Source organism: Callithrix jacchus, chromosome 6 (genome assembly GCF_049354715.1).
Source record: "Callithrix jacchus isolate 240 chromosome 6, calJac240_pri, whole genome shotgun sequence".
Classification (NCBI taxonomy): Eukaryota; Metazoa; Chordata; class Mammalia; order Primates; family Cebidae; genus Callithrix; species Callithrix jacchus.
The window spans coordinates 36,738,527-36,763,001 of NC_133507.1; the positions used below are offsets into that span (position 1 = coordinate 36,738,527).

The following is a 24,475-nucleotide window of genomic DNA, read 5'->3' on the forward strand; positions in this document are numbered from 1 at the left end:
GATATTCACTCTACATTTAGGCAGCTCCTCATGTGAGTGTAAAACTTACCAAGAATGAGCAGTTTACACCCGGTGTACAGCATATTTAGAACACGTGGTTAGGTTATTTTTTTAAATGTGGCAATACGTGGGGCTGGGCATAGTGGCTCATGCCTGTGGTCCCAACTACTCAGGGGGCTGAGGCAGGAGGATTGCTTGAGCCCAGGAGTTTGAGGCTGCAGTGAGCTACAATCATACCCCTGCACTCCAGCATGGGCAACAGAGTGAGATCCTGTCTCTAAAAGAGACAGAGTGGCTATAGAGTAATACATCGCTGGTTTCAACACATCTTTGGGTGCCTGCTTTACCTCTAGCTGGCTCTCTGTTGGGCTCCATGTTGTGTAAAAGCAAACAGTCCCACCCTGGAGGGGTGAAAAATTTGATTGAAAATGCAAACCAGTTGTGCTCATAAAAGTTGAACACAGGAATCATGTACACAGTGTACATAAATCCCAGCACCACTTCTTCCAGGTAGCACAAGACCGGGAGGATCCTGGGGTGCAGCACATTGTGAATGGTGCCTCTCAGCTACAAGACCCAGGGCAGCGCTGATGCATACTGATACGGATGCAGGGACAGACAGCTGCCATTTATTTCTGAAGAAACTGATATGAAACTGCAAACATAGGCCAGGTGCCGCCCAGTGGCTCACACCTGTCACCCCAGCACTTTGGAAGGCCAAGATGGGAAGATGGCTTGAACCTGAGAGGCCAAGGCTGCAGTGAGCTTTCATCCTGCCACTGCACTCCAGCCTGGGTGACAGAGCAAGACTCTGTCAAAAGAAAGAAAGAAGGAAAGAAAGAAATAAAAGAAAGAAAGAGAGAAAGAGAAAGAGAGAGAAAGAAAATGAGAGAGGAAGGAAGAGAGAAAGAAAAAGAAAGAGAGAGAAAAAGGAAGGAAGGAAGAAAAGAGAAAAAGACATAAGGAAGGAAGAAAGGAGAAAGAAAAAGAAGAAAGGAGGAAATTAAGAGAGAGAGAAAAAGAGAAAGGAAGGAAGGAAGAAAAGAGAGAAAGAAAGAAAGAAAGGAAGAAAAAGAAATTGCAAACCACAAATGATTACAATCAGGCAAAAATAAACGTACATGGTTAAAAGTGAACAAAGTGTGGGAGCATCGCCTTTTGGAGGTGATTTTTCTTCTTTCTACTTCTGGGCATTTCTAATACAATGAGAGTTTTATAGTAGAAAATTATAAAATAATTCATTTATGTTATTTTAATATAAATAATCCTGAGATTTTTCTCTTTTCAGGGAAAATAGTACTTGGCAAGACAGCATCCTAGTAGCTGTTCTTGGGTTATTCATGTAGTTAGTTTCGTGGATTCTTTTTACTGTGGGGCTTGATTTGCCCTTTGTCTGTGGATGCTGTGAACATCAGACTGCCCCTTGGGGCTCCTGTGCTCAGGGCTTCAGGAAATGCTCATTTTGGGGGCTGCCCCTCTGCCAGCCGCTGTGGATTCAGAGTGTAGCCGCTGCTCCTTTTGTTCTGTGGGCCTGGCTCCGAGCCCTGAGCAGCACCTCCCTGGGGAGCCCGCCTTTCCTTCCTCAGCTTCTTCCACCCCCTCCTGACCCCAAGGTGCCTCTGGCCTCTGCCTCCAGCTAAGAACCTCTGGTCAAGACTCCTGCCCAGAGAGAGGTGAAGCTGGAGTGCCTGGATGCCGTGGTGGCCGGACGCTCCTGGCAGCTGGCAGTCTTGCACGTGGCTGTGTCCGTCCAGTGGGCCAGGCAGGTGCTATTTCCCTCAGAGAAGTTGCTGGCAGCACTCAGGGAAGGAAGCACCCAAGGAGGCGGAGCGGCATCTCAGCCAAGAAGGTAGAGACCCTGTGATGGGCACAGGGCCCTGGGAGGTCCTTTCCACCCGCCGATCGCTGCGCTGCGCCACCCCTGCCATTCCCTGTAACTGAGTGGTCATGTTAATGTTGCTAATTTGGGGTCAGAGAACAGCTGTAGAGCAGCTCCCTCAGTCAGGCGGTGTGGGGACAGTGGGGACAGTGTGGCACACTCTGGGCCTTCTGCAGGTGAGGCCACGTCTGGACAGGCTGGGCTTGGGAGTGGGCAGCAGCTCTTTCCCCTGGACAGAGTGGGACAAGCTCCCGTGGGAAGGTCACAGTGGGAAAAAAGCAGCAAAGTGAATCTCAGTATGTGGCAGAGATCCCCTGAGAGGCAGGGCGAGGTGGGACCGACCCCACAGGGGAGAAACTCAGAGGTCACTGGGTGCAGGAGGCTTCTCGCGGGATACCCAAGGGTGTAATGCCTTGAGGTACGAACATGTGACGTGCCTGAATATGTGGTGGCCAAACCCGTGAGTTGCATCAAGTCTGTCCCCAACAAAGGCGAGAGTGAGATGGCCTTTTCCTCCCAAACTCCAAGGCCAGGCCATCTTTGGAAGATTGTGAAGCTCGGAGGTCCGTCTCCACGCCTGAGCAAATCGGACTTCCAAGAAGGGCTCTGTGTTCTCCTCAGACTGCAAAGAAACCCTTGGTCTCTTGTTTGTTCTGCAAGTGTTGAGAGAATTGTGGGTCAACACCCACCAGCTTCTCTCACTGAGCTGCGTCATGGCACAGGGAGAAGCTGGTCAGAGGGTGTGTCTATTGACGGTGCTGAGGGCAGGCTCGTGCTTTTATTTTTATTTCTTATGATTATTTTTAGAGACAGGAGATTGCTCTGCCGCCTAGGCTGGAGTGCAGTGACATAATCATAGCTCACCTCGAAATCCTGGGCTCAAGCGAGCTTCCCACTCAGCCTCCTGAACAGCTAGGTCCACAGGCCTGCACCACCATGCCCATAAAATACCACTTTTATGCTCGTATTTTTGAAAAGAGACATTTATTTTTCCATGTGTTGTGAAGCCTGTGGGTGCCAGGGCAGTGTGCTGCTCGCTATTCTTCCTCTGGCCCAGGAAGCCACCCAGGAGGGGCTGTGGGCATGCAGGTGCTTCCCTGATCCCGCAGGGGAGGGGGCAGGGGGGCGGTTCTCACAGCCACTTCCCGAGTTAGCTTTGGCCTTGAAGGAGAACTGCTTTGAGCTTTGTGTTGCTACTCAGCAGGCCTCATGTTTTGCCCGTTTCCACTTCCCTGAAAGGGACAGGCCTTAACCAGATTTGGGTCAGGGGTCTTGTAAAGTGGCCGTGTAGGTGGCCTCGCATCACATCGGGCCATCCTGAAACAAACGGGCAGGGTTCACAGAGCCTGCCGGGAAGCACGTGTGCTCCTGCCCCAGGACCTGGGCTGTGAGGGGAGACCCTGAGACTTCTTCAGAGCTGCAAGGCCTTCTCCATTCCCTGCGGCCACATGGAGACAGGGCTGTGGCTCTGGATATTGGAAGAGGCTCCATGAGGCACTTGGAGACCTGAGGTTCTCATCAGCCTCCTCCTGCTGATTAGTCATGCTGCCCAAGACCAGCCCCTCTCTCTGCCCTGGCTCCCAGCTCTTACAAGCGCTGGGTCCTGGGCTGGCTCAGGCAGCCGCCCCCTGGAGTAGGGGAGGGAGAAGGGGGGTGGAGAAACTCGGGGACCTGCCAAAGGGGGCACCCACCTGGCCTGAGCCCCAGAGGGCAGAGAGCCCATGCCTGGGGAAATGCTGCACCACCTCCTTCACATTCTAGGACAGCTCTTGTTTCACTCTGTGGCCCAGCCTCAGCCTCAGAGCCCATCTGTCCCCCAGTGAAGATTAAGTGTGTGATTCAAGCCACTCTCTGAGGGTCCCTCAGTGATGCCATCCTATAAAACCTGGGCATGGACACTGCGTTCTCACCTTCCCTTCCCTTCCCCTCCCCACTTCCAACTGCTGCCCCTTCTCTGGCCCCCTTCAGAGCTTTCTCCCCTCACGGCCATGTGTGCAGCACTCTGGAGAGCACCGTTTGCACAGACCCCAGGGAGGGGTGCTCCTGGGGGAGGCATCTCAGGGGCTCTGCCTGGCCCTCTGCAGCTGGACTCAGGCCCCTCACTCCCACGGACTGGCTCTTGACCCAAACCCAGGTGCCTCTTTGGCCTCTGCCACGCAGCTGTGTGCACACGGGGCAGTGGTGCGCCTCCTCCCTGGAGCTCTTTCCCTTGGAGCTTCTGTGGCACCTCATACCCTCCTGCTCTCCCCCTCACTTCCTGCCAGTCCCACCTCTTGTAGGGCCCGACTAGCACAGACACCTCCAGGTCTCCATGGAGCCCTACAGCTGAAATTCCATTTGCCCCAAGCCTTCTGCATCTACGCCAGAGAATGGACCTCTCTTCCCTGCTCCAGGTTCACAGTGCCCCACCCACCGTCTCCCCTGGGGTGCCTGGGGAGGGCCCAATGCAATGTCACCCCTCGCTGACCTGCCCAGACCGTCCCACTGCCACCAACATCCACCTGCAAGTCCTCTTGACTCCCATGCATATACACTCACACCTGCCATACACGCATTGGCCCCACAACCACTACACTCACGCCGGCCACACCCACACCCACGCCAGCCACGCCCACACATCCAGATCCCCAGCAAATCCTGTTGGTTGCAAAATAGACATTCTATTTGATGCCTTCTCATGGTCCCTACTGTTGCATGGCCTGAGGCATCAGTCCCTCCTGGATGCTCACGGCAGTCTCTAATCAGACTGTCCCTTCAACCACGCTGTCCCTCACACAGTGGCCACACAGCAGCTGGGGACACTTCTCCCTTTTGCTATGAAAAAGTTCAAGCACTCATCGAAGTAGAAAACCCAGATGCCCACCACCTAGATTCTCCCGTTGACATTGTGGTACTCACTTTACCACCTCTCTATCCATCCCTTTACCCATCTCCCCATCTTGAGTTCAGTTTTTAGAGGCAGAGTCTTGCAATGTTGCCCAGGCTGGTCTTGAATTCCTAGCCTTAAGTGATCCTCCCTCCTCAGCCTCCCCATAGCTAACTGGGACTTCAGGGACCCACCACAGGCTTGTCTTGATTTAAACAATGTTTGCAAAGTAAGCTTAGACATCAGTACCTTTCTACCTAAATACTTCAGCGTGTACATCATTAACTAGAGTTCAGTATCGTTTACAGTATTTTTCTTTTGAGGTAAAATTTACATACAATGAAATGTGAAAATCCTGACCATATATTCCATGATTAAAAAATTTTTTTTGGGATGGAGTCTTGCTCTGTCGCCCAGGCTGGAGTGCAGTGGCGCAATCTTTGGCTCACTGCAACCTCTGCCTTCCGGTTCAAGTGATTTCCCTGCCTTAGCCTCCCGAGTACCTGGGACTACAGGCACCTGCCACCATGCCTGGCTAATTCTTTGTATTTTAGTAGAGATGGGGTTTCACCGTATTAGGATGGTCTCTATCTCCTGACCTGGTGATCCTCCTGCCTCAGCCTCCCACAGTGCTGGGATTACAGGTGTGAGCCACCGTACCTGGCCTATTCCATGAGCTTTAATAAAGGCATATACGCTTGTGTAATCCAAACTCCTACTAAAACATTGCACATTACCCCAGAAGCTCCCTCACGTTCCTTCCTAGTCAAGCCCCGTCCTGCCACCCCAGGGCAGTCTGGGGTGCAATAGACCAGCCGGAAGCAGCTACCATTGTGAATTCTTCTATTCTTCTACCACAGACAAATGTTGCCTAATCTACAACTTGTTATAGATGGAGAAGCTGCTCTTTTTTCATTCAGACAGTATTTCTGAGATTCACCCATGCTGATGCTAGAGCGTTGTGTCCGTCTTTGCTTTGAACTCTCCATCTAAGGTTGGAACCCCACTTTGGCTGTGGCCCTGCTGCTCCGCCCCCTGGCCCTCTCCTTTATTCCCATGCCCCTCCACCTGCCGCCTCCCTGTTTTCCAGACCTGCTGGTCTTTCTGACCTTGCGTTCCCCAAGCTCATGCCACCTCAGCAGTGTTGCACTTCCTGTTCTTCTGCCGGAAGGCTTTTCCTGCAGATGGTTGCAGGCTCTTTCCCTCATTCCGGCTTAGCTCGAACGACACCTGCTCAGAAGCTTTCCCTCACTCTTCACTGTAAAGCAGCCACCACCACTGTCCTTTCCTTAGCGGCACTTACTCCTGTCTAAAATCTAGTGCACGTATTTATTTATTTGTTCACTGCCCATACTTCACCCCCAGCTAAACTCCATGAGAGCCAGGTCCATGTCTTCTTGCTCCCCGCAGTACTTCCAGTGCCCATGCAGTGTAAATACTCTTGAATGAAAAAGTGGATGAGTGTGTGAACCTATGATTGCCAGCTCTTTCCTGCGACTCTGCCCTCCTGGCTGCACTGCATCTCCTCTGCATCTCCAGCAGGGCTGAGCCATGCCCACAGCCCCTAGCAGCTGTCACTGAGCTTGCCCTGGCCCAGGGATGAGGCACGCTGGGATGAGGCAGGGTCCTGGTTTGGCAAACAGATCCATGTGTGCTCAGCTAGCATATGCAGGGAGGCTTTTGGGCAAAAAGGCAGGAATGAAGTCTCCTCTTGGAGAGTGGGGGCCTCTGGTGTAATGCTCTTTTACTTTTCATCGTCTTTGGTTTCTACAAAACCCCAATATTCAATTAACCGTCCAGCAGTGGATTTCTGGTGCATGGCCCCAGCATGCCTACGCCTCTGTAATAGCGGAAAGCCTTTCTTTCTTTATGGGCAGATGAGCCAAGAAATCACCCATACTTATGCTTGATCAACCATCAAATTACAGTTAAGTAGAATCAGCTGAGACACACTTGCAACAAGAAGTAACAACTGGAGGCAGGCAGATAACCTCAGGTCAGGAGTTCGAGACCAGCCTGACCAACACGGTGAAACTCGTTGCTATTAAAAATGCAAAATTAGCCGGGCATGGTGGTGCATGCCTGTAATCCCAGCTACTTGGGAGGCTGAGGCAGGAGAATTGCTTGAACCTGGGAGGCGGAGGTTGCAGTGAGCTGAGGTCGCACCTCTGAACTCCAGCGTGGGCAACAAGAGCAAAACCCTGTCTCAGAAAAGAAAGAAAAGAAAAGAAAGAAAGAAAGAAAGAAAGAAAGAAAGAGAGAGAGAGAAAGAGAAAGAAGGAAAGAAAGAAAGAAAAAGAGAAAGAAGGAAAGAAAGAAAGAAAGAGAGAGAAAGAGAAAGAAGGAAAGAAAGAAAGAGAGAGAAAGAGAAAGAAGGAAAGAAAGAAAGAGAGAAAGAGAAAGAAGGAAAGAAAGAATGAAAGAAAGAAAGAAAGAGAAAGAAAGAAAGAAAGAAAGAAAGAAAGAAAGAAAGAAAGAAAGAAAAGAAAGAAAGAAAAAGTAATATCGGCAAACTCACTCCACAATACCAGCTACTTAGGAACAGGTGTCTTTTCAGCTTATTTCCGCAGCCGGGACTGCAGGATACTATCAGTTCATCTTTCTGAACGGCACTGCTTCGCAGCCGCGTTTGTAGACCATCTTTCTCTGCTGCCCAGACTGGAGTAGCACCAAGTTTACACATCGGGCCGCCCAGCTTCCAACCCTCAGTGTGACATCTGAGCTGCTTCCAAGGATGAGCTGCACGCCACTGACCAGCCGGAAACATCTGTCTTTAGGCAGGGCGAGGGTTTTTGTTTTGTTTTGTCTGTTTAAAAATTTCCTCCGTAGAGATTCCCTAAATAGTTTATATCACTCCTTCATCTTAACGCCTGTAATGGTAGCTCGTCAGCTGCGCTTTATTATACAGAGGCGTGCCTGGTTCCCCTGGAAACATGGGAGCTGGGCATTCGGTTTTGTGGTTTAAGAAGTATCATTCGTCGAGTTAGGGCGATGGCTCCCATAGAGGGATGAAATGGGAATTTCCCGGGGAAAGGAGCCTTGCGACCGAAGAGGGGCCCCCTCGACTTTGGCCTCCCTGGGGACGGGACTGCGTGGACTCGGGGGTCCCGGGTGCCTCGGGAGGCAGTCAGTGCTCAGGTCCGCGGTGGGAACTCGGGGCTTGGAAAGCCCGGCAGGGAGGTGATCTCAGCGTCCCCCACTACGCCGACCCTCTCCCGCACGCGTTTGCAGTCGGGGCTGCAGAGGGGGCGCTGGGCGGGGCGTCCCGGCGGGGCTGTGGGGGTGGGGGTGCCTGTTAGCGTAGATTGTAACTTCACTCCCTTTAAAAGGAAAACTATGCTCGGAATCCGGGAGGTGGCTAGTGGAGCTCGGGTGGGAAGGACTTGACCCGGCCCCGCCGCTGACGGCGCCCGGTGTCCCCGGAGTTGGGGGCTGTGCGGATGGCTGGGCCCCGACTTTTACCCCAAATCCCACCCCCACCTCATTCTCACCCCTCCACCCCCACCTGCCGCCCCCACCGCCACTCCTACGCACCCAATCTCCCACCCTACGTCTCCAACACACCACCTCCCTCAGCCTTGACCTTCCACTCCACCCGCCCCGCGGGCCCCACCCCGCCACCCCCGCCCACCCCTCTCGCGGGCTGAGCGGCTCTTCGCCTTTTTTGGGCGTCTCCCTGCTCCGCGGCCCGGGCTGGCGGGCCGGCGCTCCGCTGGCGGCAGCGGCTGTAGAGGGAGACCCGCGGCGACCCCGGGCTCGGCGTCGCTGCCACCATGACGGGAAGGTAACGGCCCCCACCCGCGTCCCCGGGCCGGCCTTGTGGGACTGCGGGACCCCTGGCCGAGGCGCGGCTCGCCCTCCCACAGCCCGGCGGCACCACCGTCCCGGCTCCGCCCGGGAGTGTTGGATTCTCGCAGCTCCCGTGGCGTCAGCGCCCTTCGGGGCAGGGGTCCCCCAGCCCCTGCGCCTCTCCCTCTGGGCGGGCGCCCGCAGCGGCAGGTGGAGCTCCTGCCCACCCGCCTGCCACCCCCGCAAGATGGGACAGCCATTTGCTCACAACCAACGCCCAGGGCTGCCGGAGGGGGCCTTGCCCAGGGCTGCGGGAGGGGGCCTTGCCCAAGGTCGAACACCAACCAGGGGCAAAGGGTTCCACGGCTGTGCCCCTCCCCCAGCTTCCCCGAGCCCCCGCTATGCCATCCCCAACCCCGGTGAGTGTCATCTCTGGAGCCTTCCCTTTCCTCCTCTGTAAACCTACGGTAACAAAAATGTTTACAATGATGAAGGATATGTGGGGACTTGGCCAGAGCTGCGTCCAAGCACCAGCTGTGCGGGAGTGGACTGGGGGGCAGGGTGCTCCCCTGGGCCTGGCCCACTCTCTGCTCTCAGGCTCCTTGTTGCCATTTCACAGATGAGGTCAGCAGAGGCCACAGAGGCTGAGCCACTCAAGAGGCCATTCACAGGTCCACCAGTGTTCAGCCAGGGTTTGTCCCTGCAGCCCTTTCTGGAACCTAGCTGGGTACAAGTGAATGACTCATGACTGGGGTAAGGGCAGTCGCTGAGGCCCTGGGGGCCCCCAGCCAAGTCCTGGAGATGGGATGTTCTTCTTCAGGATCCCATGACCTGGCGCTCTGGGAGGCCCCAGCCCATAGAGTGACCCGTGGCTTTGTTGGGTAAAGGGGCTTGGAGAGTGTGTCCAAGGTTGCGGCCGCAAATTCCACCACGTGCAAGGTGACCCCAGACCCACAAGGGAGCTGTCTCTGATCGCCACTAAGACTGTGGCCTGGGGTCTCAAGGCAGCCCCAGGAACAAAAAATAGCCTGTAACTTGTTACTTTGTATGCCCTGCCCTTCAGACAGCACTTCCTTTTCTTCTCCCCAAGCCTCCCTTCCCAGTCAGCTCCCCTGACTTGGAGTTACCCCTAAGCCTTGGCCCAGGCCCCTCTGCAGTGAGATGGAGGGACTCATCCCCCAGAGAGTAGCATTTGCTGACCCACTGGCTGCCTGTGGTCACCCCACAGAGTTCTGGAGGGGGCTGCCTCCCATTTTCCTCAGAGTGTCCCTGCCAGCTGCCTGGTTCTCACCGTCAGTTTTCTAGGGAAAGAAATGGGGGAGAGACAGAGACAGGGTCAGGAGCAGTCCAGGAAGCAGTGTTGAGGTGGATGGAGGTGGGTGAGAGGTGGTTCCATCAGGCACAGGAGGGATGGTGAGGAGGACAGAACCACCAAGGGGGTGGGGCTGGAATGGGAGGCCCTGAGGCATCACTGTCCCCTGGCAGAGGTCCTCTTGCCCTGAGTCCCTTGGACCTTCCCTGGAGACCGAGGCAGTCAGGTGAGCCCGGCAGGAGCCGCTAGGAAGGCAGGTGGTGGTGAGCGGGGGCCAGCCTGCCCTCACTGCTGTGAGCTCCAAGGGCCCGAGAAACTCTTGTCCTCAAATGACACAAGGATGACAGTCAGCGTTTGGTGGACACTGTAGGGTGTCCCTTGTCCAGGTAATACTGATGGTCTTAGAGAATAAGGAGAAACTGGAAACATAAAAGATAACAGAAACATAAAGAGAAAGAAACAGCCACCGTTCCACTCCCGAGAGCCTCCCCTGCTTCGGTTTGGGTGGCTCCCTGAAGTTCCTTTCTCCTGGAGTGTTTGACACGATCTGTTAGTACAATGCCCTGGCTCCTTCAAAGGTGGCCCTGCTGCCTGTGGTGCTGCTGCCCCATTGCCTTCCTGCCCTCCACACGCAGGGACTGGGCAGGCCAGCCTGGGAGGAATGGACATCTGATCCAGCCTTCGGAGTGTGAGAGTTTTCCTGTCCCAGAAGCTGTGGGGTTTCATCTCCACTGTTTCATGCTGGTGTCCTCCATGTCCACTGTCCCCGTGTGATCCCAGACAGTTCCTTGTGCCTGGATCCTGATTCTCTTGGCATCACCCATGCTGCCCAGAGCCAGGGTGCCTTTGGGAAACAAGCCCTCTGCTCACATACCTTCAGGGGCTCTCCCTGCCAGCTGTCTGCAGAACCTCACCAGGCAAGAGCAGAGAGAGGGCAGTGGGGAACCACCAAAGTGACCTGGAGTGGCATGTGTGGCCACGCTCTCTGCAGATGGACCCATGGGTGCTGTGCGGAGAAAGGGCTGCTGGGAAGGTGATGGGGAAGGAGTCAGGAGGCGGCCACCAGGGAGGCCCCTCCTGGGTGACTGAGGGGCTGGAGAGGAGGCTGACTCAGGCTTCTCAGGATCTGAGCGGGCAGGGCTCGGGAGGATGCCCCTTTTGTGGTGGTGGGTGGGGGGTGGACAGCATGCTTGGTGTGGCTGTGGAGAGCTTGAAGAGCTGTGGCAAGTCTGAGGGGGAGCTGTGGGAGGCACCTGGCATGAGGGGCTGAAGCCCAAGCTGGGTGGGGAGTTGAAGGCAGCTGGAACATGGTACAGCATGCCCTGGGAAGAGAGGGGCTCGGCCTCAGTGGCTTTGGGACTTACAACCCAGGGACTTTGGGACTTACAAACACAAGGGACTTTGGGGCTTACAACCACAAGATCTTTGACTGTCACAGCTGTCATAGCTGAAGGGACCTCCGGGATCACCATTGTTCTACAAGGAGGATATTAAGGCCACCTACCTAGGGACCCAGCTGTCCTTGGCACTCCTTCAAATGGAGCCTGGGATGTTGACGCCCATGACTGTGTGAACTCAGTGGCTTGGCTGGATAAAGTGGAGTCCCACCCACCACGTGGTGATCATGCGTGAGGCTGTGTATGCCTGATTGTGTGCTGAGCCCACACTTAGTACAGGGCAGAGCAGGCTGCTAGATCCCTGCCTTGCCTATCTTGCCCCTCCTCCTCTGGGCAAAGCATGTGCCCAGTGGTCCCCTAGGCAAAAGGAGTTGGCCAAGGGGCAGCTGAGTGCAGCCAGAGCCCTCAGCACAGCACAGGAGGCTGCCATGGTGTCAGGGGCTTAAGCAAAGTGTGAAGTGGGTAACAAGTGACGTGGCTTGTGATGTGGCACCACTGAGCCCTGAGCCTCAGACTGGGCCAGGTGTCCCTGCCATGGCTCCTCACCTCCTTCCTTTTTCTTCTACTTCTGGTGCTGACTGGCATCCTCTAGCCAGCCAGTGGCATAAAAGGGATGGAGAGACTGATCTGCAGGGTGTCTAGTCCCAAGGTGTGAGTTCCCCGACCTGGGCTCATTTCAAGCCACCAGCATGCCGTTAATGCTTTACGGAATTCCTGAGTAGTTAACACTCACTGCTTGTGGGCTGGCAAGGGATGGCCCAGGCAGCCACTGTGGAGAGGACCCCAGGCTTCCCACATGCAGGGCATCATCCTTCTCTCTGTCTCTGTCTGTGCTGTGCTGCGGGAAGGCTTACCCCTCCCATAGGTAGTCATTTCCAGGTGGTGAAGGGGACAGGAAAGGCACTGTCCCTATTCTCCTTGTTCTGTTTAGGTGTAGCTTGTACCGTTCTGAAGGTGCATATTTACTTAGATGACTTAGCAGGATGACCACCCTGGGAAGATACCTCCATGGGTGAATGCATGTGTGCTGCTGAGATGACATGACCGAATGCACATATGAACATGAAACCAACTGTGTCCTCACCTGTGTCCTTGGAGGAACACCCAGGAAACTCATGGATTGTCTTCAGCCCCCCAGCGAGGAGTCTGGTGGGGGAGCTGGCGCTGGAGGACAGCCTGTTTGTGGCATCTCTCCTCTGTCTGCTGGGCTGAGGGTACATGCCCCAGGGCCTTGGGGTATCTCTACTTACCTTGGGGTAACATATGGTAACTCTATGTTAAATTTTTTGAGGAATTGCCAAGCTGTTTTCCAAGTAATTGAACAATTCTACATTTACTAAATTGTACACCAGGGATGTGTGAAGTTTCTAATTTCCCAACATCCTTGCTAATGCTTGTTATTGTTGTCTGGTTTAGTGGGTGTGAAGTGGTGTCATATGTGGTTTTGATTTCCCTTTTCTTAATGACTGATAATGTTGAGCATGTTTTCATGTGTCTGTTGTCCACTTGTAAATCCTCTTTGGAGAAATGTCCATCGAAACCCTTTGCCCACTTTAAACTTTGGGTTGTCTTTTTATTGTTGAATTGTAAGAGTTCCTTATTTATTTGGATACAAGACACTTCTCAGACATATGATTTGCACATTTTTTTTTTAAGATGAGTCTTGCTTTGACACCCAGGCTGGAATGCAGTGGTACAATCTCAGCTTATTGCAATCTCCGCTTCCTGGGCTCAAGCAATTCTCTTGTCTCACTCAGGCTCCCCAGTAGCTGGGATTACAGGCATGCGCCACCACGCCTGGCTATTTTTTTTTTGTATTTTTAGTAGAGATGGGGTTTCGCCATGTTGGCCAGGCTGATCTTGAACTCCTGACCCCAGGTAATCCACCCCCCTCAGCCTCCCAAAGTGCTGGGATTACAAGCGTGAGCCACTGCACATGGCGAATTTGCAAATATTTTTCCTTTTCTATGGATTGTCTTTTCACTTTCTTGATTGTGTCATTTGATACACAAAAGTTTTAAATTTTAATGAAATCCAGTTTATTTCCTTGTTCTTTAGTTGCCTTGAGTTTTTGTTGTCATATTTAGGGAATTATTGCCTAATCCTAGCTCATGAGATGAAAACTTCTGTTTTCTTCTAGGAGTTTTATGCTTTTAGCTCTAACATTTAGGTTTTTGATCTATTGTGAGTTAATTTTTTAATATGGCATGAAGTAAGGGTTTAAACTCAATTTTCTGCATGTGGCTATCCAGTTGTCCTAGCATCATTTGTTGAAAAGACTACTCTCTCCCCCATTGAATGTCTTGGCACTTTTGTCAAAAATCAGTTGACCACAGATATATGGGATTATTTTTGGACTCTCTTTTGAGACAGGGTTTCACTCTTTCACCCAGGCTGGAGTGCAGTGGCAAGATCTTGGCAGCCTTAATCCCCCTGGGCTCAGGTGATCCTCCTACCTGAACCTCCCAAGTAGCTGGGAACACAGTTATGTACCACCATACCTGGCTACTTTTTGTATTTTTTGTAGAGATGAGATTTTTCTATGTTGCCCAGGCTGGTCTTGAACTCCTGGGCTCTGCCTGCCTCAGCCTCCCAAAGTGCTGGAATTATAAACATAAGCCACTGCACCCAGTCTATTTCTGGACTCTTGCTTCTGTTCTATTGGTGTATATGTCTAACCTTACACCAGTGTGACACTTGTAATTTTTTAGTAAGTAAATTGTAATTTTTAAAGTAAGTTTTCAAATTGGAAAGCATGAGTCCTTTTTTTTTTCCTTGTGTTTTTGAGACAGAGTCTCACTCTGTCATCCATGCTGGAGTGCAGTAGTGTGATCTCAGCTCACTGAAACCTATGCCTCCTGGGTTCAAGCAATTCTCCTGCCTCAGCCTTCTGAGTAGCTGGGACTACAGGCATGTGCCACCATGCCTGGCTATTTCTTCTGGAATTTTTAGTAGAGATGGGGTTTTGCCATGTTGGCTAGGTTGGTCTGGAACTCCTGACCTCAGTAATTAGCCAGGCATGTGGCACCACACCTGGCTAATTGTTGTATTTTTAGCAGAGACGAGGTTTTGCCATGTTGGCCAGCTGTTCTCAAACTCCTGACCTCAAGTGATCCACTCACCTTGGCCTCCCAAAGTACTAGAATTACAGGTACAAGTCACTGCGCCTGGCCTCTTTTTTTTTTTTTTTAAGTTGTTTTGATTATTCTGTGTCACTTGCATTTTCATACAAATTTTAAGTATGCCTTGTCTATTTCTTCAAAGGCAGGAATGTTAATGGAGATTGCATTCAATCTATAGGTCAGTTTGATGTAGTGTTGTATTCCCATCTTAACAATATTTAATTTTCCAATTCATGAACATGGGATATCTTTTTTTTTTTTTTTTTTCTGAGACAGAGTCTCACTCTGTCACCCAGGCTGGAGTGCAGTAGCACAATCTCGGCTCACTGCAACCTCCACCTCTAGGGTTTAAGCAATTCTCCTGCCTCAGGTTCCCAAGTAGCTGGGACTACAGGTACTACCATGCCTGGGTAATTTTTTGTATTTTTAGTAGAGATGGGGCTTTACCATGTTAGCCAGGATGGTCTCAATCTCCTGACTTTGTGCTCTGCCTGCCTTGGCCTCCCAAAGTGCTGGGACTACTGGTGTGAGCCACCGCACCTGACCCAGGTTATCTTTATCATTATTTAGGTCTTTAATTCCTTTCAACAGTGTTTTGTAGTTTTCAGTGAATAAGAAGTCTTGCACTTATTTTGTTAAATTTACTCCTAAGTATTTATTCTTTTTGATGCTGTCCCAAATGGGGTTGTTTTGTTTCATATTCAGATTTCTCATTGCTAGTGATTCTTGTCTATTGATCTTATACCATGCAGACTTACTGAACTCATTTCTTAGCTGTAAATAGGGTTTCTTTTTTTGAGGGGGGATTTTTTAGGTTGAAGCAGGTAGATCATGAGGTCAAGAGATCGAGACCATCCTGACCGATATGGTGAAACCCCATCTCTACTAAAAATATAAAAATTAGCTGGGCGTGATGGTGCACGCCTGTAAGTCCCAGCTACTTGGGAGGCTGAGGCAGGAGAATTGACTGAACCTGGGAGGCGGAGGTTGCAGTGAGCCGAGATCGTGCCACTGCACTCCAGCCTGGCACCTGGCAAGGAAACAAGACTGTCTCAAAACAACAACAAAAAAGAGTTTTCTATATATGAGTATGTAATATGCAAATAAAAATAGTTTTACTCTTTCTTCTCAAACTAGATGTCTTTTTTTCTTTTTCTTGTCTAACTGTCCTTGATAGAATCTCCAGTGCAATGCTGAAAACAAATGGCAAGATTAGAAATCCCCCTGACCTTAGGAGGAAAGCATTCATTTTCTCACCACTAAGTATGATGTTAGCTGTGGGTTTTTTGGATGCCCCTTTTCGAGTTGAAGAAGTTCTCTCTTCTATTCCTAGTTTGTTGGGTGTTTTTATTACGAAAAGATGTTGGATTTTGCCAAATGTGTTTTCTGCATCTATTGAGATGGTCATAGAGTGTTCTCCCTTTATTCTGTTGATATGGTATATTACATTGATTTTCAGATGTGAAACCAACCCTATATTGCTGGGATAAATCCCATTTGGTCATGGAGTATAATACTTTATAGAGAGTGTTAGATTTGGTTTATAGTATTTTATTGAGGACTTTTGCATCTTTGTGACCTTCGTGTTTTATTCTGATATCAAGGTAATACTTATAGAATGAGTTGAGAAGTGTTCCCTCCTAGTCTTTCTTTTATTTTTTTGAAAGATTTTGTGAAGGTTTTTTGTTTTGTTTTCTGTTTTATTTTCTCTTTTTGAGACAAGATCTCACTGTCACCAGGCTGGAGTGCAGTGGTGTGATCTCTGCTCACTGCAACCTCTGCCTTCAGGGTTCAAGTGATTCTCCTGCCTCAGCCTCCTGAGGAGCTGGGGTTACAGGTATGTGCCACCACACTGGTGTTTTGTTTGTTTGTTTGAAGGTTTGGTGTTAATTCTAGTTAAACCTTTGATGCGATTCACCAGTGAAGCCAGGTGGCTCTGGCTTTTTTTTGTGGAAGTTTTTTGGTTACTAGCTCAGTCTCTTTGCATGTTACTGGCTTTATTTGGTGATATGGTGAGGCTTTGTGTCCCCACCCAAATCTCATCTTGAATTGTAATCCCCATAATCCCTATGTGTCAAGGGAGACACCAGGTGGAGGTGATTGAATAATGGGGGTGTTTCCCTCATGCTGTTCTCATGATAGTGAGTGAGTTCTCACGAGATCTGCTGGTTTTATAAGGGGCTCTTCCCCCTTCATTTGCATTTCTTCCTGCCACCTGTGAAGAAGGTGCCTCAATTCCCCTTTGCCTTCTGCCAGGACTATAAGTTTCCTGAGTCCTCCCCAGCCCTGTTAAATGGTGAGTCAATGAAACCTCTTTCCATTCTAAATTACTGAGTCTCATGCAGTTCTTAATAGCAGTATGAAAACAGATTGATATTTGGATTTTCGATTGCTTTTTGAGTCTGTTTTGGTAGTGTCCTTCTAGGAATGTCTCCATTTCAGCTAGGTTATTTAACTGATTGGCATGCAGTTGTTCATAATATTCCATTCTGCTACTTCCTTACTGGGAACATGGGCTATCATTTTTCAAGGCAGCCATGGAGTTAGGGAGCAGGAATAAGGGACTAGAATAAGTTGAAACAACACAAACCTCACTGTTTTTGCCAAGATTAATCAGTTTTTCTTGACCAAATGTTCCTAGGGTTACTGCCAGCCTTTGGTGGATTTGCAGAGTTCTGAAAGAGTAGATTCCGGTAATTTTTGCTAGTCTTTTTCATTGCTTTTGTGGAGGGACGAACTTCTGGAGGTCCTTACTCCACCATTTTTTGCTGACATCACTCTCAGTGTTTTTGCAAATGTCTAGAGCCAGAGCACGGACCCAAATCCCATTTGGCCACAGTGTATAATCCTTTGTATAGAGTGCTAGGTCTGGTGTACGGTATCTGTGGCTCCCAATCCCATCCCTGCAGCAGGACAGGCAGAGAATGGGTAGTAAGGTTGTGTAGAGCTTTGGGATTTGGGCTCAATCAGACTCTAAACCTCTCTCAATTTCTAGCCTCTGATGACCACTTTTATAGTAAATATTTGTTGAATTGATTCGTACTTGGTAAACTTGTGCTTGAACTTCATTTACAAATTATGTTGTACAAAACACTGTGGCTGTAGCCTCCTTTCCAGTTCTACAGGTGACCCTTGGAGCCCTAAATAGATGTTTCCTCCTTACATAGAACTGGCTCTGCGCGAGAGTCCTGGATTCTAGTGTCGAGGTTTTCCACGTGGGAGGGGCTGAGTCGGGGGTGGTGGGAGGGGCTGAGGCCCTATACCATTGACTTGTAGCTGCGGTAAGAACATTCTCTGCATAAGTTTTCGTAAGCATTCAACTATCTACATCAGATTCAGAGGTATTCCTTGTTTATTTTGGCTCCTCTAGGCTCAGCCTCTCTATGCCCTTTAGCCCCCGGGGCCATCTTTAAAAAACTATTTGTTGAATTGATCAGCGTTGTGCAACTTTGGAATTGGGCTGCATTTACAAATTCTATTGTACCCAGTGCTTGTTGCCCCTGACTCCCAGGGTGCTTAATGAGTACCTCCTCTTGCTGGGACTTGCTGGGTGAGTGTGCTCCTCGGTGGTGGCATGTGGGCCTGGTATCTGAGAGCCAGCGAGCCCCTCCAGGGCTTTCTCCCACCCCAGTTCGGGAGGACCCGTGCCCTGCTGTCTTTAGTGAGGGCTGCCAGCTCTTGCTTTGGGAAGGTAGAAGAAGATATTCCTCAAGCTTTCTGACTTTCTAGAAAGGTTTTTCAGGGAAAGGGAATCAGTGTTAAAGATTCCATGAATGCGCTGGATCTTTATCGTGTTGCTGACCAGGGCCACCTTGGCCACCGTTTGGATACCAACCGTGGGTGGTCATGCTTGAATCACAAGTAGCCTTGCCTGTCTCTCTGGGTAAAAATGCGTGGAGCATGGTGCCTTCCTGGTGGTTTCCACTGGGTGCCTCTGTGTCTCCTCCCCTGGAAGCTGGAGGATTGCCCTTTCTCTAGGATGTGGGTCTCTCCTGGGGTCCTTGGCCATTTGTTGGCCAGATCCAGAGGATCAGCTCTGCCTGGTCAGGGTGGTGTTTGTGGGAGAGGCTCTCAGGGAAGGGAGCAAAGTAGAATGTGGGTCTTTGTGGCTCCGGTCATCGGTTTCTTTACTGTTGGCAGCGCTCCTGAAGGCGCCAGGTCCTCGCTGCCCTCCTCAGCTGACCCTGCCCTCCTTAGCACCTCCTGGCAGGTGGCAGCCGGTGACCTCCTGGGTGTCCTGTCACCACCTCACCTAAATGCTCTCCGGGGCCTTCCCAGACCAGTCTCCTCCCAGCGGGACCCAACCCTGTCAGCCTCAGCTTTCAGGAGCTGCCCCCGCCGCGCGAACAATATCCTTTCTATTTGGAGTTGACTCCGCTGCCCTTTGGAGATCCCAGCGCGTAACGTGAGCTGGAGACCAGCGTCGGGGAGGCGCCCACACGTGCCCGTCCCGTCGCGGTGTCTGGCCCGAGGCGGCCGCGCCTCCCCTCCGAGGTGGTCCCACGGCCTCTGCACCAGGCGGCCGCGCCCGCGACCTCGAGGCGGCTGCCCCGCTCCATGGCAGCCCGGCTGGGTGCGCTGGCCGCATCGGGGCTGTACAGGAGGCGCCAGCACCGGCAGAGCCTGCCGTCCGCCGCGGGGTAGGTGGCCCGGGGCGGGGCGGGTGGCGGGGACAATGGCCGGAAAGCTGCCGCGGCAGGGAAGGCCTTCCTTCGGAAACCCCGCCCGGGCCCTCCGACGCCGTGAGCTCTCTCCCGGGCGCCTGATGGGCCCTGGGTTGACGACAGGGTGGGCGCGCGCGACTTTATCTAACGGCGTTTGATGTCACCTGTGACCAGCTCCCCTAGCAGGGTGCGCCCAGGGACCCGTGTTAGAGACTAGGGAGCCTGTGTCGCCCGCAGCACTGCTTTCAGACTGGGGCGATCGTGCGCACTTTATAGATGAGCAACAGGTTCCGAGCCGAGCAGGCAGCTGCTGGACTCACCCACCCCAAACGTGGCTACGCTGTGATTTGAACCCAGGTTGGACTGACTCCAATGCCTGTCCTGCTTCATTCCATGGAGGACTGCCAGGGTAGATAGGCTCCTTTTGGGCTGAGGGGAGAGGCCAGTGGGGTTGAGGATGGTTCTCAGGGCTTTCCAGAGGATTAGTTGACTCTGGATAGGGAGGTTGGCCCGGGCAGTGCGATGGTGCTGGAGCCACCTCCCTCGCTCTTGGGGTCAGGGGCAGGAGGAGCAGCTACTGGACATGTTGCCTTTGCAGTTCCCAGGAGCCACCGAGGGAGAGAGCGAGCAATAGGGCTGTGAGCTTGGGGTCCTTGGCATCAAAGTGACAGTTGGGGACCCTAGGGAGGAGGCCAAGGCTGGGCAGAAGGGCTGGAGGGCCAGGAATAGAGCCAGGAGCAGCAGTCGCAGAGGTAGGGGAGGGCCTGGAGGACCCAGGAGCAGAGGAAGGCCACCCAGGGCAAGCGAGACCTCCTGTGAGACTTTCCGCCCATAGCCCATGCCCAGCCCCTGAGTGCAGTCCACTCTGAGCTCCTAGTGTATGGTCAAGGAAGGCATCCAGCGGGGCAGTTAGGGGACTGAGCCATCAAAGGTATCTTCTGCTGAGAAGGAAGATGGAGGGCACTGAGTGGAGGGCAGGAACTGCAGGCTGCAGTGCAGCTCTCTGTGGAGTCCCTGCTGCATTCTGGGCTGCGGCCTGTGCTGGCACGGCAGGTCTGGGGCAGCCTGCTGCTCAGGTAGGGACCCCCAGGCTCAGGAGGCCGACTCACTCGCCTTTGTGTGGCAGAGCTGGAGTAGGCACCCTCACTAGTCAGCCTCTGGACAACCCTGGACGCCTGTGGCATAACTGTGGTACCAGGCTGCGGGTGGCCAGGGCACTGATGGTCCCAAGGCTGTGCTGGAGAGTGATTTTCACAGTACGGATACCACAGCTGAGATGCAGGTGGGATGGGCACGATGATGACAGTCAGGCGGGGGGCGGCCCTGAGCATGCACGGCCTGTGATTATTAGACACTCAATTTTGTTTTTCTTTGAGCTTCTGGTTCATGTCCTCTGCCAGTTCTCCGATGTCAGTGTGACATGTTTCAGGTGTACCTGCTTAAAAGTAAAACTGCTAGAGCAGAGGCATGGCGAGGGCTTCCGAAGAAGCTCTAACTTCAGACGGGGTTCATACCGATTTGGAGTCTGTTTTCTGATGGTGTCAATGCATCTTGTGTATAGCAGCCCAAGGTAGCATGTTAATTGTCTAGCAGGCTAGAAGCTAGAAAGACGTGGTGGGCTGGCTTTGTGTAAATTTTTGTTGACCTCGCATAGCCAGGTGATCCCTGACCCTGGCCACCGGCTGGCTTTGTGGGGGCGGGGCAGGGAGGAGGCCCAGGTAGTGCAGGGGGTCTGAAGCTGCCCCTGGGCTGTGCAGCAGTGGGGTCCCTTCCTGCAACCCTCTGCACCTGGAATAGAGCCTGTCTCGGTTTGGGTGCTCAATGAGGACCTGTTGGATGAAGGATGGAGCATGGGCTGTGCTTGCAGGAATCGCCTCCCTTAACCCTCCTAAAGTACCTTCAGGTAGGATTCCTGGCCCATTTTGTGGATGAGAAAGCTGAGGTTCGGAGACTCCTCTGCTGCAGGTCACACAGGCAGGGGGTGTACGGGCCAGGGTCGCAGCCTGCTGTGCCTGGCTACAGGGCACACACCCTTGACCTGACTGCTGCTCAGGCTGACGTGGCCTCAGCAATACAGGCTCATCTTGGATGTGATCAGACCCCTTGTGCCTGGCCCCTGACCCTTCCCAGGTCCTTATACTCTCTTCCTAGACTCAGGTGTCGGGGAGGCTGGGATGGAAGAAGGGCTGGGGTTATTGAAGAAACAGAATCTGGAATGGGGAATGCCAGGAGGGAATGAGGGGAGCATGAGTCCAATCCTGTGTGATCCTTAGTTGGTTACCGACCCTCTCTGTGCTTCAATCTTCTTATCTGGAACCAGCCTCCTCCTCTTACAAAGGCTTGGAACAGAGCAGGCTCCTCTGATCCCACCCCAGACTCAGGGTCATTTGCAATAAATTGGCTTGTGTTGGCTGTCAAGACAGAGAACATTGCGAGGTGCTGGGGAGGCTGGGGAAGGCTGTGAGATGGTGTGCTCTACCCCAGGTGTGGGGTTTGGCTTCCAGGTTGGATGTGCCCTGGGCAGTGTGTCTGCGTATTCCAGCTGGAGGCAGGTAGTGGTGTCTCCTGAGGGATAACTGGGTGGACTCTGTGTTCCCTATTCTTGAAGGAATGTGCAAAGGAGGACATGGAATGTCCATGTCTCTGGCCCTCTGCCCTCTCGCAGGGAGTGCAGGCAGCCTGCAGGCCTTCCCCTGGGCTGAGCCATGCAGACAGACTGGAAAGCTCCCAGAGTTGCTGGAAAACAATAGCTCTTTTTATCCAGTGCTTTGCCTGGCTGGCCTGGTGCTCTGTGCTGGACACGTGGGTGCCATTCATTCTTCACTTTGGCTCCTTGAGGTGGGTGCTGTTTCTCTGGTGCACCTGTTTACAGAAGAGGAAGTGAGGCCCAGAGAGGCGAGCACCTTCTCCAGTCCCAAGGCGGTGGCTGGGGCTATCAGGGGTAGAGCTGGGCGGGTGAGCCCAGGCCTCTGCCCGCCTTGCAGTGTCCCCGTTGCCTCTCTTCCTGCCCGGCAGGAGCCAGCAAGCAGTTCTCTCATGGTGCTGAGGCTCCGTTGTCTCTGCCGGCTCCTGTCTGTCCTATCTTTGCCAGTGGGTTGGAATGTTCCCATGCTCCCCCACTGGGGCGTCGTGGGGCCTTTCACAGAGCTGCTGTTAGGGCCTCTGATGCTTGTGACTTGGGCTGGTGCAGCCCCTGGGGGCAGGAGGGAGGTGGTCACCCTCACACCTCACCTGCCTGTGCCAAGGTTTGTGCAAGGCTTGTTGGGCACAGGTGGCAATGTTCTCACTGGAGGCATCTGGGGACCAGCCAGGGAACTGGTTAGGGGCCACCCACGTCCAACTGGAAGATGAATGGGAAGGCAGAGGAGCGAGGGTATGGCCAGGCTGCTCCCTGGTGGGAAGCATGGTAACTGGGGAGTGCTAACTGAGGGTCCGTTTGTGAAGGGGGGAGGGAGGAAGGGTGGTGAAGTGCCTGGGCTAGTGGCACAGGAGTGCCCGTCACCAACAAAGGGCACGGAGCCCAGCAGCACCTGGCCAATGGAAGGAGGGTCAGCCCACCTGGAAGCCAGAGGGGACAGCCCTGTGGGTGCCGGCCCTAAACAGCAGCCCCTGAGGCAGAGAACAGGAGCCTGCAGCCGGTGAGAGGGGTGTGTGCTCACTCACTGGGGTCTAGAGGTCTGGCTTTAAGGCGCAATCTGAAAGGCTGGGGCTGGGTGGAAGTCCATATTTGGCTTCATTTTCTGGGTCCTTGGAGTGAGGAATTCTGGGCCCAGAGTCATGGGATTTCCTGTTGATTTCTGATTTCTCTAAGACTCCCAAGGTCTCGTTCATGGTCAGGCACTGTACCGTCCTCCCTGCCACCTTGGGTGTGTGTTTCAGAAGAGGAGGTTCACAGCATTCTCCAGGAAGGAAACCAAGCCTGTCCTAGGGAAGCCCAGCCCAACCCTTAGGGTGGCTTGGGGCCAGCCTCCACCCTGGTGGCCTGCCTGGCCTGCCCCGTAGAGACCAGCAGAGACCTGAGAGGACCGAGAACTGGCTGCTGGGTGCCAAAACATCTTTTCTTTTTGGGTTCTTTCCAACCCATGTTGCCACCACCTCTGCTTCCTTGCTCCTCTGGCCTAAATGTGGGCTCAGGTGGGGGCTTTGGTCTCCTAAGCACACCAGAGGGCAGGCCAGGGTGGACGGAAGTTCAGCATGCCCAGAAAGTGTCGCCGAATGGCCTTTCAGCCGGCCTCTGCCACATGAGTCCTTAAGCAGAGAAGAAAGGACGGCAGCCTGGGTGCCCTTTCCAGATTTCCAGTCCATCTCCATGTGGCAGCAGCATCCTGTGAAACCTTCTGTCCACAGCTTATGGCCAGAGCTCACAGCTGAGCGCAGCCCTGGCCTCCAGCCCTAGGCCTGTCCTGTCTAAGGCCCCGCTTCCCTGTGGTTGGCACTGTTCAGGCTGACCCCGCCCAGATCACAGGCCTCAGAACAGCCTGACAGGAGCCTCACTCACCAAGCATTCCCCTCATGATGCCACAGCAGTGAGTGACTGCTGGGTGGGATTCATCCTGGGAGGCAGAGCAGGTGGAGAGGTATTCCCAAAGGCACTGCACTCGAGTCCTGCCATGCCCTGGCTGTACCCAGGCAGACGTTACCAGCTGGTGGCATCACTCCCCAGCAAGCCTGAGGCTCCCTCTCTGCCCACCCCTCCAGGCCGCCACAACTGACCCACTGGAGTTGATGCTGAGACAGAACCTGTGTTCTCCCTTTCTAGTCAAAGGTGTGGGGTGTCTGGTTTTCTGAAGGTCGTAGAGGCAGTTGGGGTGTTTAGGGCTACATCCTAACCCTGTTTCTGAGTCTAAAAGACCCCTCCTGGTCGTGCCGAAGGGCACTGGGACTGGACTGACTGTGGGCTTGGCTCACTCTGGGCTTTTCCCTTGTAGTTTGCACTTCACCCCTCCCAGAAGGAAACCCAGCACTGACTCAGGGGACAGGCAGTGCCCAGCACAGATGAGATCTGCTCCCTTCACTGTCTCATCTCAAAGATCCACACTCTTGCCTTTGTTTTTCTTGAGACAGGGTCTCACTCTGTTGTCCAGGCTGGAGGCAGTGGCATAGGCACAGCTCACTGCAGCCTCAGCCTCCCAAGTAGCTGGGACTACAGGCTTGCATCACCACATCAGGCTAATTTTTTTTTTTTTTTTTTTTGGTATTTTTCTTAGAGATGGGTTCTTGCCATATTGCCCAGGCTGGTCTCAAACTCCTGAGCTCAGGGGATCCACCCACCTTGGCCTCCCACAGTGCTCTGGATGACAGACTTGAGCCGCTGCACCTGACTACCCTCTTGCCTTCTCCGTGGTTGGGTGGTTATGTGTTTATTGGAGGCAGTCGGTGTGAAACTAACTCATGGTGCAGAGGATGGGACCGTGGAAGACTGAGCAGTCTGGGTTCTAGTATGGAG

General features: G+C 52.9%; 1 protein-coding gene across 12 annotated transcripts in view; it reads left to right on the plus strand.

Annotated features, from left to right (window-relative positions):
* Positions 1-1,665: 1,665 nt before the first annotated feature.
* LIMS2 (LIM zinc finger domain containing 2) overlaps positions 1,666-24,475 on the plus strand; it is a 41,749-nt gene continuing 18,939 nt past the window's right edge. For 6 of the 12 annotated variants that reach the window (XM_078327029.1, XM_035304151.3, XM_078327032.1 and 3 more), the window contains exon 1: positions 8,412-8,529. In XM_078327029.1, the coding sequence (XP_078183155.1) occupies positions 8,519-8,529 (11 nt within the window). In that variant the 5' untranslated portion in view covers positions 8,412-8,518. Of the gene's footprint in view, positions 1,850-8,411; positions 19,006-19,237; positions 19,387-24,475 lie in introns of those variants that run through there. The other 6 variants (XM_035304148.3, XM_035304149.3, XM_035304150.3 and 3 more) reach the window with 3 other exon arrangements.